Here is a 12,968-nt window from a genome sequence, read left to right on the forward strand (position 1 = left end):
AAAAAAAAAAAAAAAAAAAAAAAAAAAAAAAAAAAAAAAAACACAGTACTGTTCACACCTGTCTGTTACAAAAGTGGCACTAACTGTTCATGACTTCATGTACACCAGAGGTGAGATAAAAATGGGAAAATATAACTTAAAGGTCAATATGAATATGTCCATTTAAGATCAAAGGGGGGGTGGAAAATAAAGCAAGCACTGCTCTTCCATGCGCGGAATAAAATTTTTTTTTTAATATGAACAGTCAGGTAAAAAATAAAAAAATAGAAAAATAATAATACTAATTATGAATAAATCTTTACCACTGTAACATACGTTCACACACACGGTCAAAAGAAAAAAAAAAAAAATAAATTGCCATATACGACAAAGAAGGAAGAATTAAAAATATCACCTCTACCGCATGCGTCATGTGGAGGGTTGTTTTAAAGTTGCGTTTGACAATTAGACCAATATGCCGTATCCTCAAAAAGGGGAAGGGAACGAGGAGATTATTCCGCGTGTCGAAATCGGGAGGGGAAACAATTTACGCACATAAACATGCGTGATAGGCAGAGAGGCGTGGTGCACGGGAAGGTGAGTGATACAATTAACACAATGAAGGGGATGCATTTAAAATAGGGGAGAAATGAAAAAATAAAAAAGAAAAAAAAGCACTTTTTATGTACTTCGCTGCCTGTTACGTTTGGCATAGTGCCACATTTACTCGTGCTGTCACAGGAGAAACCACGCATGTGCGTGAACAGCAGCACGGAAGGACCCTTTCGCCGCACCCCTAATTCAGGCTTGAATGAACCCTCCGACCATGTAGTATAGAACTGTTTCCAAGTGGCCTACAGGTGGGGTCCCTAATGCAGGGATGGGGCTGCACAAGCATGACCAAAGTGCTAGTTGCGCAGTCTGCATAAGAGGCGCATCACACGAGTGAATAAGAGCGCATGTACACAATAGTGTAAGCTTGCACTCGTGTGGTCCTCTAATTGAGCGTGCCCAGGTTTTTTTTTTTTTTTTTTTGCCCTCCTGGCAACTCCCCCTTTTCACATCATTTACTCACGCATATGCCATTTCACAGGCAACTCGAACGCCGGTCTTCCGAACCATCCACTGGATTGTAAACGATGTCACGAATAGGGAGGTTCAATTTAGTGGTTTTGTCTGGCTCTGCGAAGCCCAGCGCAAGCATTGGACAAACGTTGGGTCCCCTAGGTATAACGTGTGCAGTGTGTATGTGCACGTGTGTATAAAGCGAGGGGGTGAGAGTGAAGACAAGGGAGTCCTCTCCCTCTGGCATCATGCCGCCAAAGAGGTACCCGCCTTAACATACCTGTTACATTTTCCATTTTACAAAAATTTCAGGAATAAATATGATGACTTTTTTTAAAGAGTTTAACGAGAGAACAAAAAGCATTTCGAAGAATGTTCCGATTCAGGTAACTCTGGAACCACTAAATGACAGGTTTGAAAAAAAAATGGCTAGTTACCGGCAAAGATTATTGCCGCAAGGCCGGTGTTAATTTACGTAGTGATGTTGGAGCGTGCTGGTTGGATATATCTACCATGATAGGCACATATAGAGAAGCTTCTCCTGCACGGACTTACTCCGTCCAGTGTGTTCACACCTCGACGAAATATATCCACGCGTATTCATATTTTGTCCATCCCGTAGGACGTACAGATTTTACCTGAGAACCCCAACGGTTGTCTGGTTCATACGACGATGCGCAAGAGTGCCCATGTTCAGTCCCACGGCGAAGCATCACACTGTCGGATCGATTACACTAGCAGAGGTATGCCACTGTGTCCTGTGTGCTTTGTTAGCGGGAGTAGGTTCCGCTTAGCAGACCATACATCGTTCAGTCGATCTTCCAAAAGCAACGCCTATGCGGTGGGAGTTTTTGTTCATTTGCGTTTTGTTGAAGTTTATTCCGCCTCGGATGTGTTGTAAAGGATGGTTGCTTAATGAGACTCTCCCTTTTTTTTTTTTTCTTTTTTTTATATGTTACGTTGCAATCTAATTGAAAACAGGTTTTCCACATTGCCAAGTGCAAGCGGATGGACCCTCCATTGATAAATCTGAGCCTCAAAAGTATTTGCAAGTATATTATCGGTAGGGCTAGACAAAAAGGAGGAAATTCACAATGCGCGTTGCATGAAATGGGCTTATTTTGACTTATGTACGAATGGTGTCGCCACAATTTAAACAAGAAAAGAATTGATAGGCATTGCACGGAAGCTTCATTGTGTTTGTTTTTTTTTTTTTTCTCCCCCACTTTTGCATTATTTTCAAGGCACTTGTAATAGCATGGGCATAAAGGTGTGCAGAGAACTGGACGACGAAGGTAACAAGAAATACTTCGTAGATGTTAACCAGCTGGATAGTATAAAAAAGGACATAAGGACTCGGAACAAGCACCAGAAGAGGTCCAAAAAATGATCATTTTTGTGTGGACAACTCGGCCAGGAAGGGGGACACAGTTTTGTGTTAGAAGCTATTAACGAGGTTGCTAAATGTGTGGGTGGATAATTCAAGGATGAGGGTAGGCGGTACCCCTGCTAGGTTTACATACTACCTGCACACATGTGTGGTTGTAGCTTCTTAACAAGGAGAACAGCCCGTTTTACACAAATAAGGTGGGATTAAAGTTGCGGTGTGCAGATAAACAGTCATAGGTGAAGAAGAGTATAGTGTTATATGTATACATCTTTACAGAGCTGGGCCGTTCGGCGTGCAACAAAACAAAAAAAATAAATACATAAAATAAACAGGAAAAAATGCACACATGGTGGGTGTGTATGGGTGATCGCAGTATGTCACGCACGCTGCTACATGCACGTACACGCCGCTACACGGCGATGTCTAGGCCAATTTTGGCGAAGGCGTTGGAACTCTGCTTCTTGTCGTGTATGTACTTGACGATCTGAAGGAACTCCTGCTTAAAGTTGGGATCGCAGTTGTCCCTGGAGTACTCCTCCTGGCAAATGTGGAGCAGGTATTGCACGCTGTCCTCGGTGACTTCAATATTTTCTGCCTCATAGTAGTAGACATACTTTTGCAACAAAAAAAGAAAGAGAATAATATTATCGTTATTTGACTGCACAGCAATTTCTGCATTTTTTATGCACTTCTGAAGACAGTCCAAAACCTTGGCGCTATTTCTGTACTTTTTATTTTCCCAATAAATATGAGAACAGGCGAGGATGCCTAAGCATTGGTCTTTTTTTTTCAGCAACTTATTTGCATGCTGAGTTAATTTGAGAGCAATATTTTCGTAGTTTTCATTTTGTAGGAGAGTAATATGAGAACACAAAATTCCTGTGATCCAAATTATGCAGCTGTACTGTTGTGAGGAGATGTTAATATCTTCCTCGTAGATAATCAGTGGCTGTGTTATGAATTCGTAACAAATGGCTTCTAAATTTTCAAAGGACAAAAAGTCATGTGCTTGGATGAAGCGGTCATAATTGTTTACCACTACGGCACTGTGCAGGAAAAGCTTAAGAGCTAGCATCGGAATTTCACTACTCACTGAGAGCAAATTCGTGTGAATAAACTTTAAAATATTCTTTACGTACAAATTGTATTGCTTTAGTTTATTTTCCAAGTAGGGGTCTTCCTCTGCGTGGTCCCCTGGGAAGAGGTCCATGTGGGTGGTGCTATCACCGCGGCTATTACGTAGTAAGACCAGGTCATCATAGCTATGTTCATCATGTGTATGATCATCATGCGTATGCTCATCATGGACATCTTCATCGGCGTCTTCCTTCTTCTCAAAGGGCTCGTCGCGCTGTAACTGGCTCTTCTTCGCCGTGGTAGGCACAAGGTTCGTGATGGTCGTCACTAAATTCAGCATGGTGAATACCATGGTTGGCAGGAGGTGCACTAAGTAGGGTCCATTTTCTATGTGCTTATAAAACAACATGCAGATATTGTACCGTTCATCAATATCGTTTGTATTTGTTATGATGTGAAAAAATTTGCACATTTTCTTAGCCGCGTATGTGATGGTGCTGTTGTCTAGGTTGAAAAAGTCTGCCTCGTTTACCTCTCGTTGGTGACAATCCTTTCGGTGTGGCTCATCTGCAGCGTCCGTTTTCCTCTTCACATCTTCGTTAAAAATGGGGGAAATATAATTGAGTATTTCCTCCACGTCCTTGTAAACGATGGCCTTATTCTTGCACTCAATAATCGCGTCAATGATGTCCAGGCTAAGTTTCTTTTTATGCTTCTGGGCCGTTATGCTGGCCAGGAGCCCATGCATATTTTTCCCCTTAAGCGCACTCAACCCTAGGTAATTAAAGGGCAGCACGATGATGTTAATTATTTGTTCACACAGTACATCATTGTTGAGGTTTACATTCGATGCTATGGTGTATGGAAGCTCAAACAGTTTGGTGATGGTAGTGACGTCGTCGTATATACGTATACACAAAAAAATGAACTCATAAATAACTTGAAGCATTTTAACTACGTTCTCCACAGCTTCGTCGTCTTCCCCGTCTTCACCACCATGATCGTTTCGCTGGTTCTTCTCATCATTACTATAACGGCGGTGAACACCCCTGGGCAGGCTTCCATAGTTGGCGGCTTTGTTGCTGCTTCCCTGGTGTGTGGCTCCTCCATAATAAGCGCCTTCCTTCATCGTTCGCTTCTCTTCTCCGGGGTGACTTTTCGCATCTGCACTTTTGACAATTTTGCAGTTGGGAAGGAGGTCGTTCGTGTTGATCTGGTGACTGCCTGTGATTGGCGCGTTGTTGGTGGTGACCACATTGGTGGACACTGTAGTGGCGCCGAACGTCAGGACGCCTCTCTTCTTCTCCTCCTCCCCCCCCTTGTAGTGCTCCATGGGAAACCTCTGACCCTCCTGTTGGACCGCCAAACTATACGTGCCTTTCCCTCCGTCATACGAATCTAACGTGCGATTAACATACAAAACTAGGTGCTCATAAAAGAGAGAAAAAATGTCGACCTCTTTTGGCACTTCATAATTATTCGACTCGATAAAAGACCTAAGCCTTTTCAGTAACGTAATCAGGATGCTCTTAAAGTCAAGTGAGCTGTTTATTTTTAAAATAGCATTTAGGAGAATGTCCAGCGTATATATATGGCATTCATCACTAAACACTTGCACGATGGATTCAAAAATGTATTGTTGAATGAGTGAGTCGTTGATGGTAGAGAGATTGTGTAACAATTTGGGGAGGCATTTATCAATATAATACTGTTTAGTCATTCCTTCCAATTGAGACATGCGAACCAGATTCGATCCCACTAGCATTTTCACATCCATTTTTTCTCTTAAGACTTTATTTCTATTATTATGCAAAACTTGTTCGTCTTGTCCCGGTGCCAATTTAATAGCTACCTTATCACTCATACGGCTCCACAATTTGATACTTTCATAAAAGTTCGAGAGAAGAAATTCAAAGGCATCATCTATATTCCCTCCACCTGCTTCTTCATACTCACTTCCTGTATCAGGTATTCTGTCCTTACACATTTGAATTAGAAAGTAACGTAAAAATAACCCTCTCAGTGGGTGCTGAATACCTTTACACAGCTCCGTCATATCTTTTAAGATGTACTTTGCCTTAATGTCTTTGTTCTTTATGTAGTTTCTGCCCACAATAATTAGTAGGTACAGCCTGGGAATAATATTTCCTGCGTGCTGGACACTCTCGTATATGTCAATGAACCTTTTTTTATGTTTTTTTTTGTCGCTTATAAATGTATCGAGGTGTTGCAGTTCGTTGAATATGAGCATGTACAGCTCGTAGTAGTACTTGGGCGACAGCTGCGACGTCCTCAGCTCGCACAGCATGTTCGACGCGTGCTTCAACGTGTCCCGGAGGGATCCATTCTCCTGCGTGGGGAAGCGGTGAAGAGGTTAAGCGGTGAAGTGGCGAAGCGGCGTGTGCAGAGATGAAGCGATATCATTCGAGGACGATCCGGATAGACTTCCATGCATCCGCATGTGCGGGTATCTTTTTTCCCTTTTCCTACACAACCCTACCAGTGCCTGCTTCATGTAAAAGCTCTGCTCCTTGACGATGAAAATGCATTCGTCCAAAAATTTCTTCTGATCCACGGTGGTGTTCGCTAGGTCCCTGTAGCTCTGCATGATGACTGTTCTGTGTGCGATGAGCAGAGGGGGGGGGAAGAGAAAAAAAAACACTCAGCCTTTTGACGTGGCAAAACGTTACATCCGTGCGGAAGCTGAACGGTGATGCTCGTATAGTTGTATGCTCCTTCTGAAGTGACCCATCAAATGAACGTATGAACACGTGTGAGGGGCATTTACACGAGCGGGGAAGGTACCAACAGGCGCACGCTTATTTGTAACAGCGCTTGCAAGAGTGTGTGCCTGCAGGGAGCGCCCTTCGCATCCGTATGTACATACATGTATACTGTTCTTTTTCCCCTTCGTTCAGTCTTGTTTCATGTTAAGCTGTAAGTACGCATGCGGGGAGTACATTTTTTTTTTTTGTTACAATTTGGCGCGAGGCCCCGTTGCCTTGCGAATGGAACGGCAAATGTAGTGTTGACGAAAGAAATTGCTCAACGGCGTGCCTGTCGCATGGACAACCACACTGCAAAAGGAGCTCTAACTGCACTGTATATCATATGTCGCAGTTACAAACAAACGCAAAAAAAAAACAAACAAGAAATTCCCTTTCGGGGCGGACTCCAATCAACAGAAGGCAAATGCGCCCAAGGAGTAGGCAAAAAGAAAATCGCACCTAAACCTGGTCATAAAAAAGGAGCACTCGTATAAAAGCAGAATGGGGAGGAAGCCACTACGCTAGTCAGCACACACATGAGAAAAAACGTGCGACAAGGCGGAAAAAAGTGAAGTCAGAATATGACTAAGGGCACCACAAGCATTTGAATACCGTGGGAGATTTGTCCCTTCCTATCCGCCAGGATGGTCAAACAAAATAGCAACAGGGCTATGCATAGCTACGCGCGCAGGGCTTAAGCGCGTGATGTGCACGTTTGGCTAAGTAGGCGTGCGGATGGGCCTTCCTAAGGTGGGAGTTTTACAAGGGCCGAATAGCACAAGGTGAAGAGTTCTTAAAGGGAATGAAAAAAAGGGGGGAAAAAAAAAAAGCTGAAAACTGACATACGAATTGGCACATTAATGTGCATACAAATCGTTGCGCTGTGACCTCGCGGGCTATTCCCCATATGAGCATCAAAGCAATCTGATCTGCGTCGCCGTGTGTATATACCCGCAAATCTTGTGAATCGCTTTTTCACATGACGATTGTGCGTAGAGGCTAGGCTAAGCCGGTGGACGGAAATCGCCACGTGGGAACGGCCGCGGTTCATCTCGGCAGGGGTTGCATTCACGAGGAGGTACTTTTGAGTTGCACTTGTGCATTCATGCCTCGCGCGGTATGTTGTCATCGTTCGAGGTGGTGTTTTTGCCAAATGCCATTTAAACGAAATTGCCTTTACAATTCTGCGAATTGGAAGGTCCTGGAAAAGAGCCCAGGCATTTATGCAAAAGTAGCTTAACACTGTGTCGCACGTTTAGTGCTTTTTTTTAAAACTGGTATTTGTATAGCGTTCCGCTGTGTAGCGTTTTTTTTTTTTTTTTTTCCTTCCTACAACACAACGGCTACACACGCGCTGCCACACATTCGTTCCTACCAGGTGTGTGTACCACGAGGAAACATAACGCAAAGCGCGATGGGGCACAGGTGTGTACATTAATGCACACATAAGCATACAACGTCGTACACGTGCGTTTCCTCCTGCCTCTCAACTCAATTAAATTAACCCTAATGTACGCATACGGAGTGATGACACGGGAAAAAAAGGTGCTTTAAGATTAACCAGTGAACAGGTTAATTAAAGAATAAAGAAAAAGCGCAATAAGTGCTTTCTTGCTGATGGAAATGAAGAAGCAATTATTATTATAATTAGTATTATTATATGGGTCAGTCATTTGGCATTAATAAAAATGAAAGTGCATACAATAATGGAAAGTTATTAAATTAGTAATTGTTCGGCGGTGGAACAGCTACTCTTACATGAATAGGTTATATTAAAAAAAGGGCAGGGGAGGGGGTAACATAATTCTCCCCCCTCGGTTGCGTGTAGATATATATACGGCGCTGTGTGGACGAATATACGTGGATCTCTCCTCTCTCTTTTACTTGTCCTTCGAAATGAGTTTGAATTATGCGGCACACCACACGTGTGAGTTGTGCCATTAAAAAAAAAAAAAAAAAAAAAAAAAAAGATCGTACATGCGATCACACATGTAAGGGGTCTTATTTGTTTTCTTCATGCAGGTTGAAGAAAAAAGGGGGGGCGTGGGGTTAGAAAACAACTTTGTTAATAAGCCTTCTATATATAACGCACACGGTGCTAAATAAGACAACGGGATTTTAACACACATATAGCTCGATTCTAATACACTGGCACATCACTTGTCGCTCTCGTCACCATCATCTAAACACTCATAACGGTTCTTCTTAATGGAAACGTTGTTCGTCTTAACAGTGGTGACGATGGCTTTCTTGGGGATAGCCTGTATATCTGCCTTGGTTTCCGTTTTCTCTTTTTCACCAGGCTTGGTAACATTTTTACTATTGCTGTAGTAGGTGCTGGGTCCTCCCTTAGATGGGTATTTATAATAATGACCTGACTTGAAGTTGTTCTGGTAATTATAATTATTCATTTTGCCATGGCCATTGTGATGATTTTTGTAATTTTTATGTCTCATGGAGTTGTAGTTGCTTGAATAATATTTGTTGTCCATTTTATCGTACTCCACATAGTTGCTGCTTCGGTCATAATTATCTTTGTAGCTAATGCGATCGTGAGCATTTCGGTAGCTGCTTCTATCGTAGCCGTCTTTGTAACTGCTCCTGTCGTAGCCGTCTTTGTAACTACCCCTGTCGTAGCCGTCCTTATAGCTACCCCTGTCGTAGCCGTCCTTATAGCTACCCCTATCGTAACCGTCCTTGTAACTACCCCTGTCGTAACTGTCCCTGTAGCTGCTCCTATCAGGCGCGCCGTATTTGCCATTTCTCTTCCTGTCATAATGGTCACCTCGGCTACTATATTTGTCATAACTTCGGTTTTGCTTTCTGTAGTCATAGGAGTCTTCCTCCTTATCTTCCTCCTTTTTATCATCTTCCCTTTTTTCTCCACTACTGCTGATGCTGTCTTTTCGATCGTCCTTTCGGCGGTCATCTGGGTGGTCATCTCGGCGATCGTCTCGCCTTTCATATCTGCGTGCGTATCTATCCCGCCTGCTGTCGTCCCTCCTCCTCCTACTACTACTCACCCTTCGTTTGCTATCATCCCTGCGGTGACTGCTATCTCGACTGACCTTGTTCGCGGGGGAGCGACTCCTCCTGGAGCCGTCGTGTGACCCTTTGTCATTCTTCAGACTATTCTCCTGCTCCACGAGAAGGTGGGTTCTGGCTTCCCAAATATTTTCCCCCTTTTTCAAATTGGGCTTCATCAAAATGTCGATTTTCTGTCCCTTGCTATTTCCACTTCCTCCTGCTTGGCCATTTTGTGCATTTTCATCATTAGGGTTATTATTTCCGCTGTTCTGTTCTCCTTCCTCAACAGGTTTTTTCTTAACTCTCTTTTTCGTCTTAGTGTGTAGAAGAGTGGACTTCAAATTGGTAGTGGTGATGTCTTTGCAATTCTCTGAGCTATCCGATTCGTAGGTGTAATTATCATTGCTTCTGCCCGAGTCGTCATAATTATTCCCCACTTTTTTATCGTCATTATATTTATCTTCCTTTCCATGGCCACCATTACTGCTGCTGTTATTGTTGCCACTAGGGTTACCTCCGTTTTGATCATCCCCCGCTCCATCATTGTTTGGGTCGTCTTTTCCATTTTTATCCCTCAACTTGTCTGAGTCATTGTCATCATCGTTTTTCTTTTCCGTCGCGATAACCTTCACCGTCTTCACAGCAGTAACCTTTTTTGCCTTACTTGAGTTATTGGCATTTTTCACATACTTTAGCGAACTGTCGTACAAATTTTCAATATTGTAACTGTAGGAGTTGTCTCCCCCTTGCGTATTGTAGCTATCTGCTGCTGCTCCTGATCGGCTGTTATTATTAGCACCTTCCCCACTGGTCGCCCCTTGAGATGAAGTGACATTTCCATAGGAACTGTTATTCCTGTTGATATTTCTGTTGGGACCTCGGTTCATATTTTCAAATGGCTCTTCGCCTTTCTTAACATTGCCATCATTAGTCTTTTTATAATTATTCATCATGCCGTCCTTGCCTCCATCATTGTCCGAGTTCAATTTAGAAGCACCAGTAGATCCACCAGCTTTGTTTGTCCTAAAGTTTAGTCCTCCTGAATCTTTGTTACGAAAGAGGGGGCTGTTTTCGCTTTTGTTTTTGTAGCCAGCACCTCCGCTACCATCGCAACTGTTGTTGTTCCCCAAGTAGTTTGCATTCCCTCCATCCTCTCGCTTCATATTCTTCATAATGATATTCTTAATATGCGCCTTGTCGTCTTTCTTGATGATGTTTAGTTCTTTTTGCTTTCCGCTGGAAAAGGGAGAGTCGTTGCTTTTGTTCTCCGTCTTTATGTTCCCGCTTCGAATGTTCGCAAACATGTCATTCGAGTCATCCCTAGACGTGCTACCTCCTCCAAAAGCATTATTTCCTGTCCCATGTTCATGTGCGTTTGACGATCCGAATGCGTTATGATGACTGTGCATTCCTCTTAGGTTCAGACCCTTCTTAGTATCATCTGCGTTGGTGTTCTTCACATTGGTGCTGAATGGGCTAGAGTGTACACTATTATTCATTTCTCCATTTTTGTAATTCTTGTTGCTCATGTTCAACCTTTTCATGTTCCCTGTGGTGTTGCCCGAGTCCGAACCGAGGTTGTTCGCATTGGGGCTGCGCGGGCTGCTCAGGCCGCTATTTCCTATGCTCTTGCTCCCACTCTGGTTATTATCAAAGCTGTTCAAATTTTTCTTCATCCCACTGCTGGGGTTGTTGCTGGGGTTGTTACTGGGGTTATTCTTATTCATCATGAAAACCTTTTTGGCGCTGGAGAACTTCCCCCCCGAGGTGCTACCGCTATTGTTATTGTTATTGTTGCTGCTGCTATTGTTGTTGTTATTGCTGCTGCTTTGGACGTTGCTATTTAGGTTAAAATTTCTCCCTGCGTTCATATTTTTTTTGTAGTTAAACACGTACTTATTTCCGCTGCTGCTACTGTTCGGGTCGTTCACGCCGTTCCCAACATTTTCATTGTTCATCCCGATGGACTTCTTCTGCTGCGCGTCATCATCTTCCTGTCCTTCAGCCTTCTTAACCCCCTCTTCACCAGCGTTATTCGTAGCAGCATTTGAATCTTTCTCCTTGGTAACGTTATCGCCTAAAATTTTGTCCGGGTTTGTATCAACCGGTTTGGCCTCTCCAAAGATGCTTGGGTTGATAACATACGTCTTTTGATCTAGAGGCACGGAGCGTTTCTTCAGGACTAGCTTTTTCCTCTGTTCTGGTAAGGTTGACGTATTGGCATTGCCTTCACTGTTCATGTTGACATTTTTTCCCCCACTATTGTTGTTGCTACTGTTGGGGTAATTCATACTTTTAAAGGCAAACGCAGCACTATTATTCATTTTTTCATTTAGCATGTGGGCATTATTGTTGCTTCCTTGGTTCATATTCATGCCACTTCCACTATTGTTGTTACTATTGTTCATATAATTTAACTTCATGTGTGTGTAATTATTAAAACTTGTACCCATGTTATTACTGGTATTCATCGCGTTCCCCTTCATTTCCATCCTCAAATTTTTGTTGCTGTCATTGAAGTACATATTATTACTCATTCCGAAGGGACTATTGTTACTACTGTTCATGTTATTGCCACTATTCACTCCTGAGTTGTAATTGCTCATCAAGTTACTCATATTGTTATTTCCCTGTCGCAAGCTCGCAAAGCTGTTATTGCTCCTGCCGATAACTTTTTTAAACTTATTTTGCTTCTGATTGCTGTTGAAATTTTTCATTTTGTCCTTATTTATTATGACCGATATTGCTCCCTGCTCGAATGTGTTATTTCCAGAATAAATCATCCTTCCATTTAACTCCAGCGACCTGTTCATGTCCTCCGCATTGTCAAACTCTACATATGCCGCTGCTGTTTTGCCCTTTTTATTTAAAATGTTCACCCTCCTGATGCGGTAACCCTCGAATAAGTTGTACACTTCTTCCTTCGTTATCTCCAGGTGCAAGTTACGGATGTACACTTCGTAGCTTGGCGAGAAGTTGCTCATGTCTACAGGGGGGGGAAATGTAGCTGTGTGAGGTAGCCAATTCAGGAAAAAAAAAAAAAAATATGCACAGGTCAGGTGACAAAAAACAAAAAAATACATGCACACGCAATTATCCACAGTTATAATGCAAAATTACCATTTTTGTTTGACATGAAATAATTTTGCTTAATGCTGCTATTCATGTCGTTAAAATTGCTATCCGTCGTTTTGTGCTTCATATCGTTGTCGTCATTATATGTATCAACTGTAAAGGGGGATGAAAACGGTGATATGAATAAAATGGGCTCTTCAACATATATTTTATGTAAAGGTTTTATGAAATTTCACCCCGCCTTGGTGCGAATATGGGTACGGCCCGGCCAAAGCCGTGTATACATATACAAGCGTGCAACATATGAACGCCTGCACAGGGGCGAGGGGGTCATTTCCCTGTTACTCGAATTGCGTTGTATGCGAGTTGTGCTTACCTAAGGGAGCGTCGTAGTCCTCGCACATGTCCGCCCAGCGGTTGCTGCTTTTGTTCTCCTCATTTTCGGCCTTGCTTTCATTTTCGTTTCCCTTATCGTTATCGCCGCTTTTTTGATCGCCTTCACCATTGTCACCACCTTCAGCCTTGTCGGCGCTTTTTTGGTCGCCTTCACCATTGTCACCACCTTCAGCCTTGTCGGCGCTTTTTTG

The 12,968-nt window shown here is 42.9% G+C and overlaps 3 protein-coding genes across 3 annotated transcripts in view; 1 reads left to right on the plus strand and 2 right to left on the minus strand.

The window, feature by feature from the left end:
* Nucleotides 1–1,118: 1,118 nt before the first annotated feature.
* On the plus strand, nucleotides 1,119–2,434 carry AK88_03960 (uncharacterized protein; the record flags this gene model as incomplete). Its single annotated transcript, XM_012481570.1, has 5 exons — nucleotides 1,119–1,206; nucleotides 1,357–1,456; nucleotides 1,667–1,787; nucleotides 2,026–2,107; nucleotides 2,289–2,434. 5 exons carry the CDS (start codon nucleotides 1,119–1,121, stop codon nucleotides 2,432–2,434), a joined length of 537 nt encoding a protein of 178 aa, XP_012336993.1.
* Nucleotides 2,435–2,843: 409 nt separating this feature from the next.
* AK88_03961 (uncharacterized protein) lies at nucleotides 2,844–6,119 on the minus strand (the record flags this gene model as incomplete). Its single annotated transcript, XM_012481571.1, has 2 exons — nucleotides 2,844–5,861; nucleotides 6,012–6,119. The coding sequence occupies 2 exons, from the start codon at nucleotides 6,117–6,119 to the stop codon at nucleotides 2,844–2,846; spliced, it is 3,126 nt and encodes a 1,041-aa protein (XP_012336994.1).
* A 2,316-nt stretch (nucleotides 6,120–8,435) lies between these two features.
* Nucleotides 8,436–12,968, minus strand: part of AK88_03962 (uncharacterized protein) — a gene marked incomplete at both ends in the record, with an annotated part of 4,833 nt that continues 300 nt past the window's right edge. Inside the window, 3 exons of the mRNA XM_012481572.1 lie at nucleotides 8,436–12,292; nucleotides 12,427–12,534; nucleotides 12,758–12,966. Of these exons, the coding sequence (XP_012336995.1) occupies nucleotides 8,436–12,292; nucleotides 12,427–12,534; nucleotides 12,758–12,966 (4,174 nt within the window). The remainder of the gene's footprint in view (nucleotides 12,293–12,426; nucleotides 12,535–12,757; nucleotides 12,967–12,968) is intronic.

Source organism: Plasmodium fragile, assembly GCF_000956335.1.
Source record: "Plasmodium fragile strain nilgiri unplaced genomic scaffold supercont1.50, whole genome shotgun sequence".
Lineage (NCBI taxonomy): Eukaryota > Apicomplexa > Aconoidasida > Haemosporida > Plasmodiidae > Plasmodium > Plasmodium fragile.